General features: G+C 40.0%; 1 protein-coding gene across 1 annotated transcript in view; it reads left to right on the top strand.

The window, feature by feature from the left end:
* Window positions 1-1,607: 1,607 nt before the first annotated feature.
* LOC149257060 (UDP-galactose/UDP-glucose transporter 3-like) overlaps window positions 1,608-20,404 on the top strand; it is a 55,384-nt gene continuing 36,587 nt past the window's right edge. The window contains exons 1-3 of the mRNA XM_089413566.1: window positions 1,608-1,866; window positions 2,475-2,572; window positions 2,740-2,870. Of these exons, the coding sequence (XP_089269692.1) occupies window positions 1,763-1,866; window positions 2,475-2,572; window positions 2,740-2,870 (333 nt within the window). The 5' untranslated portion in view covers window positions 1,608-1,762. The remainder of the gene's footprint in view (window positions 1,867-2,474; window positions 2,573-2,739; window positions 2,871-20,404) is intronic.

The following is a 20,404-nucleotide window of genomic DNA, read 5'->3' as shown; positions in this document are numbered from 1 at the left end:
AACTACAAAGGAGCAGGCACTCTCTATGGAGTTACATGAACCCTTTGGCTTGTTAGGCAATTACACAACACTAACCCCCTTTTTCCTGCTCTCTAATTTCCACTCCCAGTTCCTCTACTCTACTATGGAACAAGATAGAATGGCATAGAGTGGGTGCCCTACTCCTCTGAGTGGCTTGGTGTTAATATAACTCAATAGTTAACTAGGGGTCAAATTTGAATCCTTCAACTTTGAACTAGAGTAAGAAATTTGACCCTTCTAGAGACTTCTTCATAGTCCATAGGTGACTAACCCCTTTTGCATGAGGAATGAGGCTAATGTGGCATCCTCTTAAACCATGGTGGTCAAACTAGAAGGTTAACTCCCAAGAGGCATAACTTTTGCATGTGAGCTTTGATTGATGTCTTTCTTGCACCACTAGAAAGATCACTATGTGTAGAATGATGCTGGGGTCTCTGATACAAGCAAGAGCTTTCGTACCCCCAAAAAACTTTCTTTATTGCCTTAAAATAGCCTCAATTCTCCAAACTGAGAGCCACCGATAAAAATGATCTTGCAAGTTGATTCCTCTAATTTTTTCACTTTGAAAGCATCAAGATAGGTGGCAATTAATATAATGATCCAATTTGGATCACTCAACCTTCATTGCTCCACTCCTAGGATCTTCAATTCACTTTGTTTTTCATGGGTTAATCTAGTAATGATCTTCACTTAGTGATCAATGATTCAATTTTTGTTGTAAAATTATTTCACAAAGTAAAATAAAGAGCAAAATAAATGTTGACATTGTCTAACTCTTTTATGTTTTGGCTAGAATCCAATGATACAATTTTGAGCAAGATTGTGATCTTTGGTTATTTAAAATGTGTTTTTGAATACATAAATATATTTAGCTCCGTGGAAAACTCTCAAAACACTTGTTATACAAAATTCACAATTCAAACTTGTGATTTTAACAAATTTCTCTACCAAAATTAACCAAAAATATATATTTAAAAAATTACCACACTGTAAGAATGAGGAAGAATTTAGATTTGATTTCCCATCACAAAATTCTAAATAAGCAAACTCATCATGGATAACACTTCTCCGACTTTAAAAGAAATTTTAAAAAAATTATAACAAAATTAGAACTTTTCATTGATAACACTTCTCCGACTTTAAAAGAAATTTTTAAAAAATTATAACAAAATTAGAACTCCATCTTATGGATGAAAATTTTGACCATCAAACGCGGTGTTTAGGGGTCCTAACCCATGTTCGGACCACCAAAATTATTATAATTAAAAAAAACAGAATCAATAAATAAAACTCCTCCATTGTTGGAACTCATTCTTTCTTTGATAGTCGTGTCCATTTTTTTTTTCCATCAACAAGTCGAAATTATTTGAACTAAACCAACCAAGCAATTGACTTGTCGCATTCTTACCACCTACGTTTAATGTTTTAACCCCTCTCTCCCTTCAAAATCTTTCTACCATTTTAGCACTACGCCAAAAAGGAAGAACGTGTCAACAGCCAATCAGAGTGCAAAGGGCTCTGTTACAGCCAATTGAGTTATGCCACGTGTCAGATGCCAACAGAGCGCTTATAGAAATACAAACCGTAAAGCAAATTCAATTCCAGCGATCAATTGCATAGAGATTTGCATCGGAGAGGGACAACACCATGGTTGTCTTCTGATATAAGGCGCTCAGACATCCATTTGAATGCCCCTGAGACTCGACGTTTTTTAAAATTGGAGGACTATTCAAATAGAAAAATGGAGAAGGAAATTACTGCGTTTCAGCGCCTTTTATGGCTTCTGCTCTGTGTCGGGGGGATTTTTGGGGCTTACATATATCAAGGATTTTTACAGGAAACCTTGTAAGCGAATTATTCAACCCGTAGTTTATCAATGTTGTTTTCAGGTCATTTTGTGTTGCCTTCCTTAGTTTATCAATGTTGTTTTCTGGTTATTTTGTGTTGCCTTCCTTAGATCCTGTTCTCTATCTTTTTCTTTTGTCTGGTAAGTTAAAGGTGTATTTTCCAATTCAATGGTAATTGAGCACTCCCATGATGAATGTAGAATTAGGTTTATATGAAGTTCCCCTGAGCAATTGAGAACCGAAATTTCTCAATGCGAGGAAGCTGGCATCTAAGATTATACAACTCCTTTAGAAGGTTCTCTTTCATTGGTTTCTTTATTTCCCCTCAAACATGGAAAGACCTATTCACATGGCTCGTGTTTGGCTACAATTTTCGGCTCAAATACATGTTTTTAGTTTCAAAAGAAAGCGTTTAGATTGCATTATAGCGGGAGGCCAATTTGGGTTGCCAATGAATTGTGATCTGAAGGTTTATTGGGTATTGAAGATATAACTTTTGTAGATTTTTTAGGGTTTGGCAGTTTAATGATTATTTAGGAGTATTATTTGAATGATTTAAATAAAGAGATCCGACACTAATTCTTTTGAGTTGTTCTAACTAACCAGGTCCACTAAACGTTTTGGTCCCGATGGCCAAAGATTTCAACACCTGCCGTTCTTGAACTTTGCACAGAATGTAGTCTGCTTAGCCTGGTCGTACCTAAGTAAGTTATCCAATCCAGTAGAGTGCTGGAATTTTACATAAGGTTTTTGTACAGCATTGTCAGAATGCATGTGTGACATCTATTTCATCATCAAAGATAGCGATACTGGCCGAAGAAAGCACTAACCAAAGTCGTGATAATGTGGGGTTGTATTTCATTATGAACAGTGATAAATATTTGGTCCACAAAAGGTAGTGGGGCAGCCCCACTCTGGAAATATTGGAGCCCTAGCATAACAAATACTATTGGACCAGCATTAGGTCTCCAAGCATTGAAGTACATCAGCTACCCTGCTCAGGTATGTTGAAACATTTGAGTTTTTTTAATTTCCTTTTCCTCATGGTTGCCTCTGATCTATTGAATTCAGTCTATCACATGTCAGTTATAATTGCTTGAAGTTGAAGGTAAGAGCTTATTAAATCTTGCCCTGGAGGCTGGATTTCCAGTAAGAAAATGTCAATCATGATATCCACAACGTATATCTTGCATTTGCGTTAGTTCTGCACCTCGTCTGATTTTTTTTCTGTTGTGTTGCATTGGGAAGCCTATGGTGCAATGACTCTGTAAATTCAATAACGGAATGCATAAACATATTGATGTTTTGTTTAACAACATGATAATGAGATTTAGAAGAGCTGTAGAAGCTAATTGTGTACATGCTAAATCACTAAGTCCCTTCTAGTGTCCTTAAAATTTGTTCCTGTATATACCTGTTTCTATAGACATCTTTAATTCCAAAACTTCTTCCATTTCTATTTCCTTAATTGCAGTTTCCTTCTTTAAATAGGATGTCAAGTGTCTAACCGTCACAATTATACTGAAGCAATTTGTCAATTGTTTTGGGCATGAAAATGTTGATCAGGGCAAGAAATTCATAACACAATTCAAATCTACTATTTGCAATCCTGCCTTAAATTTGTGGAAGATACAGGAAGACACTGCTGGTTTTAATTTTATGGTACAATACTACTTGGGTGGAGTTGATGGTCCCTAACTCAAAACAAGTTGATTTAGAAGTCACAAGAGTAGTGCATAGTTATCTGATCCGCTTTTTTTTGTTTTTTTGTATTCTTAAATGGATATATGTGTGTGTGTGTGTTGGGGGGGGGGGGGGTAAATCCAGAAAGAAACTTGACCCATCCTCACACCCTTAAATGAAGAATAAAGTTTGTTGGTGTCTTGCTGGCACCATACATTAATCTGCCAGAGGCTTCATCAACAATATTTACCCCACAAAGGGGAGGAGCATGCCTGCCCGGCAAAGTTACTTAAATCTTGGGTGTGGTCAGAATCGGCAGAAGTCGCTGGTGAGGGTGTGGCACCTATCCCAAAATTATGAATTGGGAAATTGGAACCCTAGCCTTTTTTTTTCTTTTCTAAATATAAATATATATTTAAAATTTAAATTATTGAAAAAACATTGGAATGAAATCTGAATTAAGCCTTAAAGATATAAACTTTTTAGATTTCATATTCATATTCAGGATTGAGATTCATTAACAGTGAACTAGTAACATCATACATGTAATTTTTATAATTTGAAATCAAATTGAATTTTCAGTTTTATCATTTCCTATGTAAGCAAAGTTCCTGATAGGAAATCAAATTGAAATTTCAGATTTTCATTTAAGGAAATTCGTACTTTCCAGAATCTAGTTTATACAAACTGCAAAATTTGATATTTATATATCAATGTATCATTATGTCACTCAAAATCAGAAATTACAAACATATTCGTCAATTGGGTCCCATGTATATTTAATATATAGAATCTGGATATATAGACTAAACATTGAAGTATCATGATGTTAGAAAAATACTGAGAGGGGGGGTGAATCAGTTTTTTGAACTACTTAAACTTTTTTTTTCGTATTCAGATTTCTGTACGCGACTGTTGTGAAGTAAACTTGCATATGTACGCAATTGTGATGAAGACAAGTAGCGTATATCCAGTTCACTAACTATTTCAGTTAATTCATCATCTGTTTAGCTTGAATCAATATATCAGTACTTCATTAAACATCAATTAAACAATAATCATGTGCAGTAAGAACAGAATAAGTCATCGCACACAAGCACACATGAACAATAGGATTTTTAGGTGGAAACCTAATGTGGGAAAAAACCATCGCTGCTGTCGTATCTGTCTTCTTCTTTTATTATAAAGATACATTTCTTACAATACTTGTACTGGCGCAGACTCATACTAGTACGCAGGCACCCACCTGCAGAAGGCTACAACCTTCTCTTGTTTTCCAGCTTCTACTGGAAGGGAGCTACAACCCCTTATCCTCTATTCTTTGTGGATCACTTTTCAGAATATTTCAAACTAGATCCATTCCAAATATCAGACAACAATACTGAAACCAACACCAACTTCATCACCAAATCATTGAATAAACCAAATACCGAATCTCAAACAACCAAAGCAGCTAGATCATTTCAATTTACTATATACTCTTCATCATAATGTTAGATCACCTACTATTCAGCACAGAAACCAGATCGTGTCACTGCAAACCCTGGTCATCCTTATGTCAGAATATATTCGCAATTATTATGAGACTACCAGCGTATGTACGCGCTTTTTCTTAGCTAACTTGCATACAGATCTCAAAACACTGAACCTTGAAACTGAATCACTGTGCTACTGAAATCAATCACTGAACTTGTCACAGATCTCTAAACCAAATACATATCATCTTATAACAACATCATTACTATTCAACATTTAATAACATAATCAGTTCAACATCAACCAACATTGTCAAACATAGATCATCATGGTAGACTTCATCGACAGACAACAACAAATACAACAAGACTGATCAGAGATCATATACAAGAAGACCCTAGCATATGTACGTGACCCTTATAAGCCACTTTCGCGTATGTACACGTCTTTCAAGAAGAATACTTGCGTATAGATCTGTCCATATTGCAGAATTGATATGCAACTACCGAGAAGAAGATCCACGTATGTAAGCGATCTTTTTGAAGAAAATCTGCGTATATATCTGTAACCACTGAATCATACCTTCGGTGCACAATAAAACACTACTCAAACCCCAAATCTCGGCATATACTATAAAAGACACACATCATATCATCATCACAAATCTATCAACCCATAAGCAAATTATTCAATGTGTAGTCATTTCAGATCTATAAGATCTGATCCATCATCACATTCCTAGGTGCACACTTATTTTAGGTACAATTCATCAATATCCTATATCATGCACACTTAACACTTTGATCTCCATCTCCTTATATAGCTTAGGCCTTAGCCAATACCATGGGTCAAACCCTTAGTTATGCAAATGGTATACTCTGACGGGATCAAATATCCATTGCCGTGTTCATTACTATGGGCCAATACCATGGTAAAGACCCCTGTTATTTAGAATACCATGGTGCGGAAATTATATGCGACTTTGCTTCACCTTACTTGTGTATGTATGCAACTTTGCTTCACAGAATCTGCGTATACTTCTTCAAACTTCATCTTTATCATTCCTCTGTTTCTGAACAGATATTCCTTTGTCCAATCTTTTTGTCACATCTGTGTTGGCCTGAATACTCATCCTGCGACCATCATGTTGATATCTTTATGAAGTAGGTTGCCATCAAGGACAACACATTTGTCATAATGCCAACAGATATATCAAAATGTCAATGACTAAGTTCAAAACTTCAAAACTAAAAAAAACATAGCTTATTTGAAAGGTTGCACAAGTTTGAAATTAATAACTGGAATCATGAAAATTTAGATAGTGGTAGACTAATTCCATTGATAGTCATTGGCCTACACATCCTCAATGGAACTGTTACCCACCAAAAATGGGTGACCCCATAGGAGAAGTTTTTCTCCCATCATCTTTTCCAGCTGACAGCTAGCTGCCCCTGACAACTGCTAGTAGTCGATATGATGTGCCATTTATATCTCCACCACTTGCATCAGTCATATGTTTCCTCACCCATTTGGCAAGAGCGCACGTTGGAAGGTGGGCTTTCGATCAAAAGGTACTTCATTCATTTTGCAATTAGATGCTTATGCTTGTTTGTATTTTGGGCATTTGACATGGATCATGGGGTAACCTGGAAGGAAGAGGGGTTTTAACCATCATATTGTTCTCTTACCTTAAATGGGGTGTTAATCTTTCATCCTAGTCCAGTGGGACCTCTTGTAATGGCTCAATGGGTATAAGAGGGGCATTACTTGGGAAACCCTGATTGAGATAGCATGGTTCCATCTCTCCCTATTCCATACTTACCACTTTCCATCTTACATTACGAACCCCATATTCCACCTCACTTCTTCGGGTTCAACTGACCATTTGTTGTCTGGGGTTGGCACCATACATCCTCATACTTGGATAGGGCCCCAAAACTTTGCCTTGGGAGGTTGATGCATCTAAAAGAAAAGGAAAAAGCAAACAATGGCCACAAGTAAAAACAAAAGGAAAACAAAATGCAAAAGATGGTTGGGACATACACATTAGCACGTGGGAAAAAGCCTAGCATGAGCTCTACCTCACTCATTATGGCCCTCACTTGGTTCTTGAGCACATGTTTCTCTTCATATTATGAGAATGAACCCTTGCAGGTCCCAACCCCTTATGAGCAATGAACTACCTCATCATTAATGGGGTAATAATTGCTATACATCATACAAAGCAAGCTCCCCTTTGAGCTACGAGCAATAATACAAAGAAAATCAAGAAAAAGTAAAAGGCACACAAGAGGGGTGGGATAATGAATGTCGATTTTGTAATTCATGCATCCACGATTGCTACCTCCCCACATCTGTATGCTTAGGATGAGGAGCGCATCATTGCTAGTCCCTTTCACCATAGCACTTGGCCATGAAATCTTCTCCCCTCCATTGCATCATTATTCACATGACAACTATCAATTGAAGGGTGGACCAAGGACATGTCATTCCCCTTAGGGGCTGGAAACACCTAATAGGATGGTCTATTAGCCACTCCTACCTAGGGATGTAACACTATAATGAGTTCAAAGCCTTAATTTTGGAAGGGGAGCCTTGTTTGGAGTGTTAAATTGTCCATTATGTGCACTCTTGGTTCACTTAGATGCAAAATGATTAAATGTACCTGATGATGTAGATGTTAGCACTAGATATTGTGTGTAATTGTCTAGTGGTTCCATCATGGCTAGGGCAACATAATTGGGGCGCAAGTCCTTCAGAGGAGCGTATTGTGACCCACAGGTGAGGCACTGAGAGCCATGGGTCTCCGAGCAACAGTAAAGCATCGTACATAGCCATGGGCATCTCTAGCACCCACAATGTTCCAACACTTTGCCCTAAATTGATGACTTTTATGTGATGATGCACTTGGACCAGGCGTGCCCCTAATTGACTTAGCACTTCATGAGGGTTGGTAGTCAAATTCAGGGCCCAAAGGAGGATGGTCTCATACCTCGAGACATGGGAGGGCTAGCACCATCTTGAGAGCCCTCAGCGTGGGAACAAAGATAGGGATTTTGACCACCTAGAGAATCATGAGACCACTTTTGTGCCCTAAACCAAAATTGGGGTCCACAGAGGGAGATTGATAGAGACCTAGGGGTCAACCCCTAGGAGATGATTTTAGAGGGCCTCTACACACCATATGGCACCTTTGGCCTCAATGCTAGCCCTAGGAGGGCTCACGCATGCATGACATCAACATATCTACTATTTCGGTTCACACATGTGGGTTAGATTTGATTTATTGCATTGGCTACTAGGTTAGCTTGTGACCTAGACATGTTATGGCACATTATTTTATCATTTTACAGGGTCTAGTAGGCTACATTAGCCATTCGACCTCCTCATATAAATAAATGAGGGTTCATTTTGTATTGGATCATCACAACTTGACACTTTCGGCGTCTCTAGTGAATTGAACCTTATTTCTTGTGGAGAATTGGGATATATGATGCGTTTTGACATTTGGAGCTAAATCACTTGTCTTTGGAGCTATTTTTGGGATCAATGGATGGAATCTTTTGCATGTTATCTTGGAAGTCTACCTATTGTTGAATAGTTATCTTTCTACATGTCCAATGCCCTAATTTATTGAATGCTATCTAGATGATCTATTGCGTGCAATACTTATTCGTAACATGTGAATGAATGTCCTAATGGTGAACTTTAACTAGCTCTCCCATGAAAATTCCATTATCCTTTGCATAGGTAATTGCTTGAGTTTTGGTGCTAGGGCATCAAGATTTCAGCCCCCTTAGAAACTTTTTGGCTGACCTATCATATCATAGACTCCATATCCCAAGGGACAAGGCATTGGCCTTACTTTGTTGGTGATCAATCTTATTTTTTTATCCATAAATTCTTCTTCTCTAAATTAGGTCCCTTTAAGGCAAAGCTTGATAACTTGGGCTTGGTGCGAATCCTCAAGTAAGATACATTTTTGGGATTGGAGAGCCTAAACATCAAGAGGAGCATATTTTCCACAAACTCTCTTCTTTTGTTGGGCATCCACTTTAATCTTGTCCATAAATTTCTTCGCCCTAGTTGTTTTCCCTAAGGTAGAACCCTAGTCTAGCCTTGTTTCAACTCAGGGGCTGGTTTGAGTGTTTCATGAGCCTTTCACTTGTTGAAAATAATTGCTGGAAACCCTTTCTATTTGCCTTGACCTTTGGCCACCCCAACATTCAACTAATCAATCAAGCCCTAGGTCTTGTGCTCTTAACCCTAGGCCTCTATAAAGAAAGCGAATTACCTCCAATAAGAGCTCTAAGCCTAAATTGTGCCTTTCTTGTAAAAGGTCTCATTGAGTCACCTTGTACTGTTGAAATTTGGTACCGGAGGACAGGTGGTTCCCTTAGGCTTTGATCTTTGGCCTAGGGAAAAGTGTCCAAAAGAATTTAATTTTTCTCCTAAAGTAACTTTATAATTTTTATAAAGTTAAATCTAATTTAAAAGTGACTTTAAGTGATAAAGTTACTAAGTCTAATTTTAAAGTGACTTTTATAAAGTCAATGAAAAATTAGAAATGAAAAGTGACTTTGGAAATAAATGACTAAGTGGGTCTTTATTAAAGTGGGGTGAATTAAAAAATAGAAAGTGAGATTTAAATAAGCATTTAATCTCAGCCATTGATCTAAATCTATTTCAGCCATTGGATTTAGGGATCACCCAAAAGTCACTTAGGGTTGGGTTAAGGGAGGAAAATGAGGAAAAGATCATTAATTCTTTCATGAGCAGATTGAGAGAAGGAGAGCAAGAGAGTAAGGGAGATTTCTGGACCGCTGAAAGTGGAGTTACAGCAAAGCGGAGTTTCAGCAGCTGAAAGCGGAGTTACAACAAAGCGGAGTTTCAGCAGCTGAAAGCGGAGTTTCAACAAAGCGGAGTTTCAGCAGATGAAAGCGGAGTTTTAGCAGTCGAAAGCGGTGTATCAGCAACAGCCGCGGTGTAACAGCAACAACCTCGGTGTAACAACAACAGCCGTGGTGTAACAGCAACAGCCGCGGTGTAACAACAACAACAGCGGTGTAACATCAACAGCCGCGGTGTAACAACAACAGCAGCGGTGTATCAGCAAGGCTGAGATAAGTTGTAAAAGTTTGTTTGCTGATTTTTTGCTGAACATTTCTCCTACTGTAAAAAGGCATTTTCCAGAAATAAAGAAGAGCTCTCAAACTGGTTTTCCCCAAGAGTTGTAGGGGGTTTTTCCAGGGTCAATTTGACAAAAAATCTCAGTGTTTAAATGTGTTTTAATGGCTGTTTATTACTGCTGATTTTTATTTCTGCAATTTCCAGCATTCTGTAAAATTTCCAGAATTTGTGTTTTCAGCAAATTTATTTTTTCCAGCTTGTTAAATGTATGGTTATGGGAAAGAGCATTTAACTATATGGGAGAAATAGGGAGAAACTGAAAACCAGGGTGGGAAATGAGAAATTTCTACATGGTATCAGAGCTCGAGTGCTGAAGGGCAGTTTGGGACAGCAAAAGGAAAAAATTACAGTTGCTGATTTTTCACTCAGAAAATTCCAGCAAGTTGATTTTTCATAAACAGCGGTTTTATCTTTACCACAGCAGTGCTATTTTTCAGTTTTAGGACAGCAAGATGTCATTGGGATTGAGGGTGGAGGATAGGTTGGATGGGCATACAAATTACAGCGTTTGGAAGAAGAGAATGCAGAGTATCTTTGAGGAGGCAGAAGTTTGGGATATCATGGTGCATACAGCACAGCACCCTGTTGTTGTGCCTACTGATGCAACTCAGTTGACAGCTTATAATAGAAAGAACAACAAGGGTAAGAGGTTGATTCTAGACGGAATCAAAGACCATTGCATTCCTCATGTGAGAGGAAAGAACAATGCCCATGAGATGTGGACAACATTGTCCAATCTCTACCAGAGTACCAATGAGAATCGGAAGATGGTCCTGAAGGAGAAGCTGAAGAACATTAAGATGGGTAATGATAGTGCAGCTGGATATCTCACAAAGATTACCAATGTGAGAGATGAGTTGGCAGCGATTGGAGAGGCCATTCCACCCACTGAGTTGGTGCGGATTGCAGTGAATGGCCTCCCCCGTTCATGGTTGAACTTTGCTGATGGGGTTTGTGCACGTGAGACCCTTCCCACATGGGAGAGGTTTTGGGATGATTGCATTCAGACAGAGATCAGGAAAGGACAGCTTGGGGCAGCCAAGCCAGTTGAGCAGGATGAGGACGTAGCACTGGTGGCAGGAGGCAAGAAAGGCAAAGGGAAGAAGCATGCTTCCACAAGCGGTGGTGGGGGCAAAGGCAAAGGTAAAGGTAAACAGGGGAACACACAGAAGGACTATTCCAAGGTGAAGTGTTGGAATTGTCAGAAGATGGGACACTATGCAGTTGTGTGTCCGGAGAAGAAGAAGAAGAAGGGGAAGAACCAGGACGTGGCAGCTTCAACAGAGATTGAGGACTTTGCAGGTCGTTTTGACCGGGAGTTTGCGCTCACTACATGTGAGTCCTCTAGTGCAGGATCACCTGCCACACAGGTTCAGAGGGAGCATGCTTTTCCCTCGACTAGTGGAGCATCTTCAGGTATCTGGTATGTGGACAGTGGGGCTTCACGTCATATGACAGGAGTCTGTGAGTACTTCTCAGAGCTTTCAGAGAGTGGCACTGATATTGAGGTAGTACTCGGTGATGACAGAGTTGTTAGAGCAGTCGGGGTGGGGACAGTGACATTTCAGAGGGAGTCCAAACCTCCCTTGAAGGTGTCAGAGGTTCTTTATGTGCCAGGGATGAGGAAGAACCTCATATCCGTCTCAGCTTTGGAGGACAGAGGATATGAGGTACTGTTCAGGGGAGGACAGGTGTTGATGTATCCCAGGGGCACTCTAGCTGATTCAGCTAGAGTGATAGGTGTACGCCATGCAAAGGTGTACAAGTTTGCATTCCAGCCCCTTTTGGCATTGAGCAGTAGTACCGACAGCAGAGCTAGCAGTTCTGAGCTGTGTGAGATTTGGCACCGCAGGATGGGACATATGTATCATGGAGCCTTGAGGACATTGCGGGAGATCACTACAGGTGTGCCAGATTTCAGTACTGATCACTTTGATACTTGCAGAGGTTGTGCGATGGGCAAGTTTGCCAAATCCCCTTTTCCCAGCAGTGACAGTAGAGCGACTGGGATACTTGATTTGATTCATTCCGATGTGAGCGGTCGGATGTCTCATGTTTCCTTGAGTGGATATGAGTACTATGTTTTATTCATTGATGATCACTCCAGGAGGACCTGGATTTATTTTTTGAAGACCAAGAGTGAGGTCTTCAAGCGGTTTCAGGAGTTTAGAGCTTTTGTGGAGACACAGACAGGTCGGAAGATCAAGTCCCTGAGGTCGGACAATGGAGGAGAGTACACCCTTGGAGAGTTTGTTGACTATTGTGCGGAGGCAGGCATTAGGAGGGAGTTCACTGTTCCTTACAACCCCCAGCAGAACGGGGTTGCGGAGAGGAAGAACAGATCCATCATAGGGGCTGCCAAAGCCATGTTACATGATCAGGGGTTGCCATTGTTCTTGTGGGTGCAGAGGCCTGCAACACAGCTGTTTACTTGCAGAACAGGAGTCCGCATCGTGCCTTGGGGCACATGACTCCGGAAGAGGCTTTCTCTGGGAAGAAGCCTGATCTTGGTCATCTTCATATCTTTGGATGCATTACATACTCCTATATACTCAAGGAGAAGAGGGCCAAACTAGAGCCCACCGCAGAAAATGGTATCTTTGTGGGCTACAGTGAGACCTCAAAGGCCTTTCGGATTTACATTCCTGCACAGAGGAGAGTTGTTGTCAGACGGGATGTGAAGTTCGAGGAGGACAGGGCCTTTAGGAGGTCACGAGAGTTAGAGTATCTGGATCAGCTAGACCCTCAGCAACAGTTGAGTCAGTCGCAGGGATCCAGTGGGCAGGGATTAGGAGGATCCGGAGGTACATCTATGAGGATGTCAGGTCCATCAGTGAGCAGTGGCTCGCCGAGCCAGAGGGGTGGTGCTCCGGGCAGCATGCAGAGCAGTTCACAGAGCAGTTCACTAGGGAGTCCACTGATGGACAGTTCACACGGTACCTCAGCTTCTACAGGTTCAGGTGCAGGCAGGAGGACAGCAGACAGACAGTCAGGAGTTCAGGCTACTAATGGTGATGAGGAGGAGGAGTTTCATTCTCCTATGGGAGAAGCATGCTCAGGGAAGAGGAAGCCCAAGTGGCTTCAGGACACCTTGAGAGATGCCACATCTGTTGTTGAGCCGAAGAGGCTGGTCAGAGAGAGTAGACCACCTGAGAGGTTTTGTAGTTATATGGCGATGGTTACCAGCATCCTTGACTCTGAGCCTTCTAGCTATGAGGAGGCAGCTAGCTAGCAGGTCTGGAGAGAGGCCATGCAGGAGGAGTATTCTTCTATCATGAAGAATGATGTTTGGGAGGTGGTGCCGAGGCCTGAGGGCAAATCCGTGGTTACTTCCAGATGGCTTTACAAGGTAAAGCATGCTGCAGATGGCAGCATTGAGAAATTCAAAGCAAGGTTTGTGGCTAGAGGGTTCTCCCAGGTAGAGGGAGTTGATTATGAGGAGACCTTCGCTCCCGTGGCTCGATATACTTCGATACGCTCCATTATATCGATAGCAGCAGAGATGGGTTGGAAGATCCACCAGATGGATGTGAAGACCGCATTTCTCAATGGCTTCATACAGGAGGAGGTGTACATTGAGCAGCCACAGAGCTTTGAGGTGCATGGGAACGAGTCCCATGTGTGCAGACTGAAGAAGGCCCTTTATGGCCTGAAGTAAGCTCCCAGAGCTTGGTACTCCAGGACAGATACATATTTGCAGGGGATGGGTTTCACAAAGAGTGAGGCAGATCCGAACCTTTACTTTATTGTGATTGGTGAGGAGCCTCTCATTCTGGTGCTGTATGTGGATGACTTGGTCATTACAGGTGCAGAGAGACTCATAGAGCACTGCAAGAGAGATCTTGCGACGGAGTTTGAGATGAAGGACATCGGCTTGATGCATTACTTTTTGGGTTTGGAGGTGTGGCAGGAGGAGGGGCATTTCTTCCTGGGGCAGGGGAAGTATATTGTGGACATCCTTAGCAGATTCCACATGGAGGATTGTAGACCCATGTCGACACCGATGATCAGCAACTGGAAGAAGCTTCATGCTTCGGATTCCGAGTTGGTGGATCCCACATTGTACAGGCAGCTGATTGGTTCCTTGATGTATTTGGTCAACACTAGACCAGATATCTGTTTTGCAGTCAACACGATGAGTCAGTTTATGTGTGAGCCTAGGAAGGTTCACTGGGTGGCTGCGAAACACATTTTGCGGTACTTGTAGGGGACAGTGGATTATGGTCTGGACTACAGGCAGGGAGATGGAGTGAGATTGGCAGGATACACTGATTCTGATTGGGCAGGTTGTGCTTCTGATAGGAAGAGCACTTCAGGGTGCTGTTTTGGGTTGGGTTCAGCAGTAGTGTCATGGTTCAGCCGGAAGCAGCAGTCAGTAGCACTAAGTTCAGCGGAAGCAGAGTATATGGCAGCCAGTCTAGCTAGTTGTGAGGCCATCTGGCTTCGCAAGATGTTGTTTGGCTTATTTGGTAAACCGTTGAGACCTTCAGTGATTTACTGTGATAATCAGAGTTGCATTAAACTCACGGAGAATCTAGTATTTCATGACAGGTCAAAGCATATCGGGATCAGATATCATTTCATCAGAGACTATGTTCAGAAGGGAGCTGTGAAGCTTGAGTATATTTCCACTGATGAGCATGTTGCAGATATTATTACCAAAGCCTTACCACGGGGCAAGCATGTCTACTTCAGAGACAAGATGGGTGTGGTGAGGAACACCTTCCTCGGTAAGAGGGAGTGTTGAAATTTGGTATCGGAGGACAGGTGGTTCCCTTAGGCTTTGATTTTTGGCCTAGGGAAAAGTGCCCAAAAGAATTTAATTTTTCTCCTAAAGTAACTTTATAATTTTTATAAAGTTAAATCTAATTTAAAAGTGACTTTAAGTGATAAAGTTACTAAGTCTAATTTTAAAGTGACTTTTATAAAGTCAATGAAAAATTAGAAAGGAAAAATGACTTTGAAAATAAATGACTAAGTGGGTCTTTATTAAAGTGGGGCGAATTAAAAAATAGAAAGTGAGATTTAAATGAGCATTTAATCTTAGCCATTGATCTAAATCTATTTCAGCCATTGGATTTAGGGATCACCCAAAAGTCACATAGGGTTGGGTTAAGGGAGGAAAAGATCATTAATTCTTTCATGAGCAGATTGAGAGAAGGAGAGCAAGAGAGCAAGGGAGATTTCTGGACAATTGAAAGCGGAGTTACAGCAAAGCGGAGTTTCAGCAGCTGAAAGCGGAGTTACAGCAAAGCGGAGTTTCAACAACTGAAAGCGGAGTTTCAGCAGCCGAAAGCGGAGTTTCAGCAGCCGAAAGCGGTGTATCAGCAACAGTCGCGGTGTAACAGCAACAACCGCGGTGTAACAACAACAGCAGCGGTGTAACAACAACAGCCGCGGTGTAACAGCAACAACAGCGGTGTATCAGCAAGGCTGAGATAAGTTGTAAAAGTCTGTTTGCTGATTTTTTGCTGAACATTTCTCCTACTGTAAAAAGGCATTTTCCAGAAATAAAGAAGAGCTCTCAAACTGGTTTTCCCCAAGAGTTGTAGGGGGTTTTTCCAGGGTCAAGTTGACCAAAAATCTCAGTGTTTAAATGTGTTTTAATGGCTGTTTATTACTGCTGATTTTTATTTCTGCAATTTCCAACATTCTGTAAAATTTCCAGAATTTGTGTTTTCAGCAAATTTATTTTTTCCAGCTTGTTAAATGTATGGTTATGGGAAAGGGCATTTAACTATATGGGAGAAATAAGGAGAAACTGAAAACCGGGGTGGGAAATGAGAAATTTCTACAGTTCCCTAACCCTAGAATATCCATTAGGTGACCTCACATTCCGGGACTCCCATCCGCGAAAATACGTAAAGGGCAGGGTGTTTTGGCTTTGGTGAGAGTGGGCCATCACCCCATTGTTGTCACTTGGTCTAGTGTTAGCCTTGTAGGGTGCCCCTCTTTAAGGCTTGCCAGATTTTGCGGCAATAAGAACAACACCTAATTCCCCAAACTAATGATTTGAAGCAACATGGCCAGAAGAAGTAGTATGAATGTGTTTTTTGCCAACAATAAACAACTGAGGTATATCTACCAATGGATGCATCATCTAATTCCCCAAGAGAGGCTAGTCATCAAGGAATCAAGGATATAGAAGTTTTCTTCTTTTGGATTCACATTCTGTTGCTTTGAAGGTTTCTTTGGTACAATCTACCTTTGATAGAGAGACGAGGTGAAGATTTGAGTGATGTACACGAAATATTCTACATTTGATGATGAAAGTTTGTTTTTCTCGACTGAATGGATGAACCCATAAGTGCTCCATTTTCTCTTTGCTGCCAAAGAGTTGCAAAGCTGTGAAATATCTCTAAATGCAAAGATTTGTAACTTTGCGGTTTAGGCACCATAATATGGTCATTGATCTGAATCATATTCGAACAAGAACAATCAACTGTTGGTGCAAGCTTTAGGATGATCAACATGGGCAATGTTCAAGGCTATGGGTGATGAAGGAAATCACTTGTGGGTGTGAAGGGCCTCATTTCACCATGATGGTGTCCATTTCTATATTAAATTTGTTTTAAGTTAGATGTAAAAGATGTGAACCCAGTTAGAATGGAGTTGTAAAAAAATAAAAAATAAAAGTAACTATGTATATAGAAAAATGTCAGGGTTTCATAAGACCTTTTCCCTAGGGGAGAAAAGACAAAAAAAACAAGAAAAGAAGGAAGGGGGAGAAATGACTCTTTGGGAGAAGTTGAAGGATTGGGGATGTTTGATGTGGGGATGCTTGACCTTACAACGATCCTCATAGTGGAGCCAGTGTCCTATATCTTGTTTCTTGAGATGGAAAGAGAGGTTCTTCAGTAAGGGGGGGGTGTGAATATAAGAGGATGCTCCCCAGATACATTGAGGAGTTGAGAGATGAGCTAAAGAGCCTATAACTTTCCCATTGCTACATAATACGAAGCTTGGCCAAATCAAATTGAATGTTGCTTTTCCATTTGGGTTTGTCTAGGGTAAGTCATGTCTCAATGTGTGTGTTTTCTTTTCAACTGATGAGTATGATGATGTGCTAATTCTTTTGCTAGGTTATTGAGTTAATGGTTGTGTGCTAATGTGTTGCTTTGTTGTTTTCTTACCACTATTGAGTAGTTAACGAACTTAGTGTTCAATATTTTGTTGCGTGGGTGATTGTCTACATGATAAAATAACTTAATGGGGGTAACCCATCTCAACAACTCATTTTTTCCCATTATCGAGTAATTATAGTCTTGGGAAATTGATTGCTCCCACTCTAGTGTCCTTGCTATTTACATTAGTTACTAGGAAATGGATATGGATACGAATCCAAATCTGACTCAAATACAAATTGACTGGATTTTTGAAAAGTTAGGATTCGAATATGCTGGGTAAACACCACATACAAAATACAAGAATAATTCTTTAATTAAAAACCATATTCAAAGTTAAAAATCAAAACCATTCATGAATCACAACATTAGAACTGAAATCATTAGATAATTTATAAATTTGATGCTTGAAGTCATGATGCATCATGCCTCATACAAAAAGGATAATTGTAAATACAAAATTGAGCGTCCCATCAATGATCACTTTGTCGATAGGATGATGTAAAGTAGGTCTAACTACGTATCCACAAATGGGTCTATATGCCCATCTTTTGAATATTTTAACTCTAAATTATGATCAACTTGTGATCTTCCTTGAAATCTCTCCTAAAATCTAAATTTCCCAGCTAGTTAAAATGGTAGATGAATACTATACATTGTTTGAGAACATATCGTAGTCTATGTAACATATTGTTATAAGAGGAGTCTTCACCTATAGTTGGATGGGATTGATCTAATTAAATTATTAATAACATGACCATCCTTTCTACACAAAGAAAATTGAAAACTAAGTTTATACTATATATTATTATCTATATATTTTCTAAAAGATTTCCTAGAGCTTCCTTGCTAGCATTATGAAAAACTGAAAATTGAAAAGTTTAATGTTTTAGATCTTTCATGCTAAAGTTATCATTTGCTATATCGCATATAGGCTACAGGTAATTAGTAACTTACTTAGACATATTAATAAGAAGTAATATAACCAAAAGTCCAAACAGGGGGCAAATACCCTTTTAAAAAAACCTAAAACTCTAATGTTATTTTCTTGCAAGGGCTAGCTACCACAGGATCTATTTTAGTAACATGGGATTATTTTCGAGTGTCAAGGATCCATTTAGTGGTGGACCATATGCGGATCTGGTTGGATCCATATTTGTATCTATATTTGAAATGCAAATTCGTGGATCCAACACCAAGATCCCATTGATATAGTAACACAACTATGTACATGGGAGTTGTTAATTTCATTTTAAGATTTGTTGGACAAATTTCTCTCACTCCTCGTGTCCACACTTTGCACGCAAGTCATGTAATACATTTTTCTTTATTGCTGGGCATTTTTCGTAGTCCCATACCAATATAAAGGCCATATTCCACATTTTGGTATTGTTGGAGCAAATTTTTTATTTCCCATGAATCATACCCAATATTTTTTCGACATTGCTACTTATCCCATTCGCCCTCTCACTGTTTTTCGTTGTTGTTTCTCTTTCAATCCGCCCTTGGACATTTTTGTTCATTGTCGACTGCCCAGTTCACCCTTTAATTTTTTTTTTCTTTTTCTTCATTGTTGGTTAACCCAATTTGTTTTTGAGCTTTTAGACACGCCCTTGGTCAATTTGCAGTCGGTTCGTCTTCCTAGTCAACCGGGCATGCTGTTGGTTGATTGCTAAATGGTTCTTTTTCCCAATCAACCATACATGCGCTTGGTTGATTTGCCAGTTGGTTCCTCTTCCCAGTCGACCGAGCATGCCCTTGGTTGATTTGCCAGTTGGTTCCTCTTCCCAGTCGACTGGGCATGCCCTTGGTTGATTTGCCAGTCAGTTCCTTTCCCCAATCAACTAGACATGCATCGGTTGATATGCCAATTGGTTCCTCTTATATGTCTATTGGATATACCCTTAGTCAACTAGATGGTTGATTACTCTCCCTTAGTTGACTGGTCTATTGGCTAATCAATTTGACTTTTGGCTAGTTGGGTTTATCCTAGATGTAAAATTTTTGATCTTTTGAGAAAATGAAAAGCTTTGCTTTGTCTACGAATGAATGTTGAAGACATGTGTAGACATATGTTGGATGGATGAAAGTGTAGAGTTTATTGTTTGATTGAGAAAATTTCTATGTTGGTGAAATGGATGGGTTATGAGCCTTCCATTTATAGATCAAATGGAATCAGAGTAAAAATTGGAATGCACTTAGTGAGACATGTATGGTAAGTACCCATAGTGACTACAAAAGGAGTGGACATGAGTTGTTGCCAAGGCTAGAGTGAAGTAGAGCATCAATATTGACAGGAAAACATCATAGAGGAGATGAGGAAGAATATCCTAGGGTGAGGTTGGATCAACTTGAGTAGAGTTTGGTCATGTTGACATCGATGGTGTCATAACAATTGGAAGCAAAGTGCAGGGAAAAATCAGTGACAAAGGCTTACTTATCATAAAGACCCCAAGAAAGAAAAAGAGAATCCAAACATGGGAGTGTCAAACTGAGTCAGAGATGGGATAATGCAATTATAGCAAGACACTAGTACCTTCCCTTGTGGAGGCCAAGGTGGACATCAAGCCATATGTTGAGGAAGTGGATGCCATTAAGTTGAACCAACGACTATAACAAATGGAGGTATACTTCAGTGTGCATGAAATAACTAGAAAACAAAAGATTGTATTGAATTGGTTGAAGCTTTAAGGCCATGATTTGGCATGTTGAGAGAGTGATGCAACAGGTAGGCATTGGAAAATGAGCAAGCGATCACTAATTGGGAGGTATTCCAAGGCATGATAAAAGCCTAGTTTTACCCGATTGGATATGAGAAAACCTAGTATGTAGTATGGCAGTACTCTAGGAAAAGGAAAGGACAATTAGTGCAAGGGTTACTCACAAAGTTCAAGAAGAGATAAATTAAGCTAGGAGTCTCTCTCAAAAGTCGAATGATGTTAATCAAGTACCTGGGGGCATTTCTACTTCAAATTCAATGCCAATTAATGCTGTTGAAACCAAATACAGTTGATGAGGTTTGTATTCAAGCACAATACCTTGAAGGAAATAAGTGGAATCAAC

Source organism: Pinus tabuliformis, chromosome 6 (genome assembly GCF_031772625.1).
Source record: "Pinus tabuliformis cultivar Carrire ecotype Pingquan chromosome 6, CPIR1, whole genome shotgun sequence".
Classification (NCBI taxonomy): Eukaryota; Viridiplantae; Streptophyta; class Pinopsida; order Pinales; family Pinaceae; genus Pinus; species Pinus tabuliformis.
This window is presented reverse-complemented; position numbering and strand designations above follow the sequence as displayed.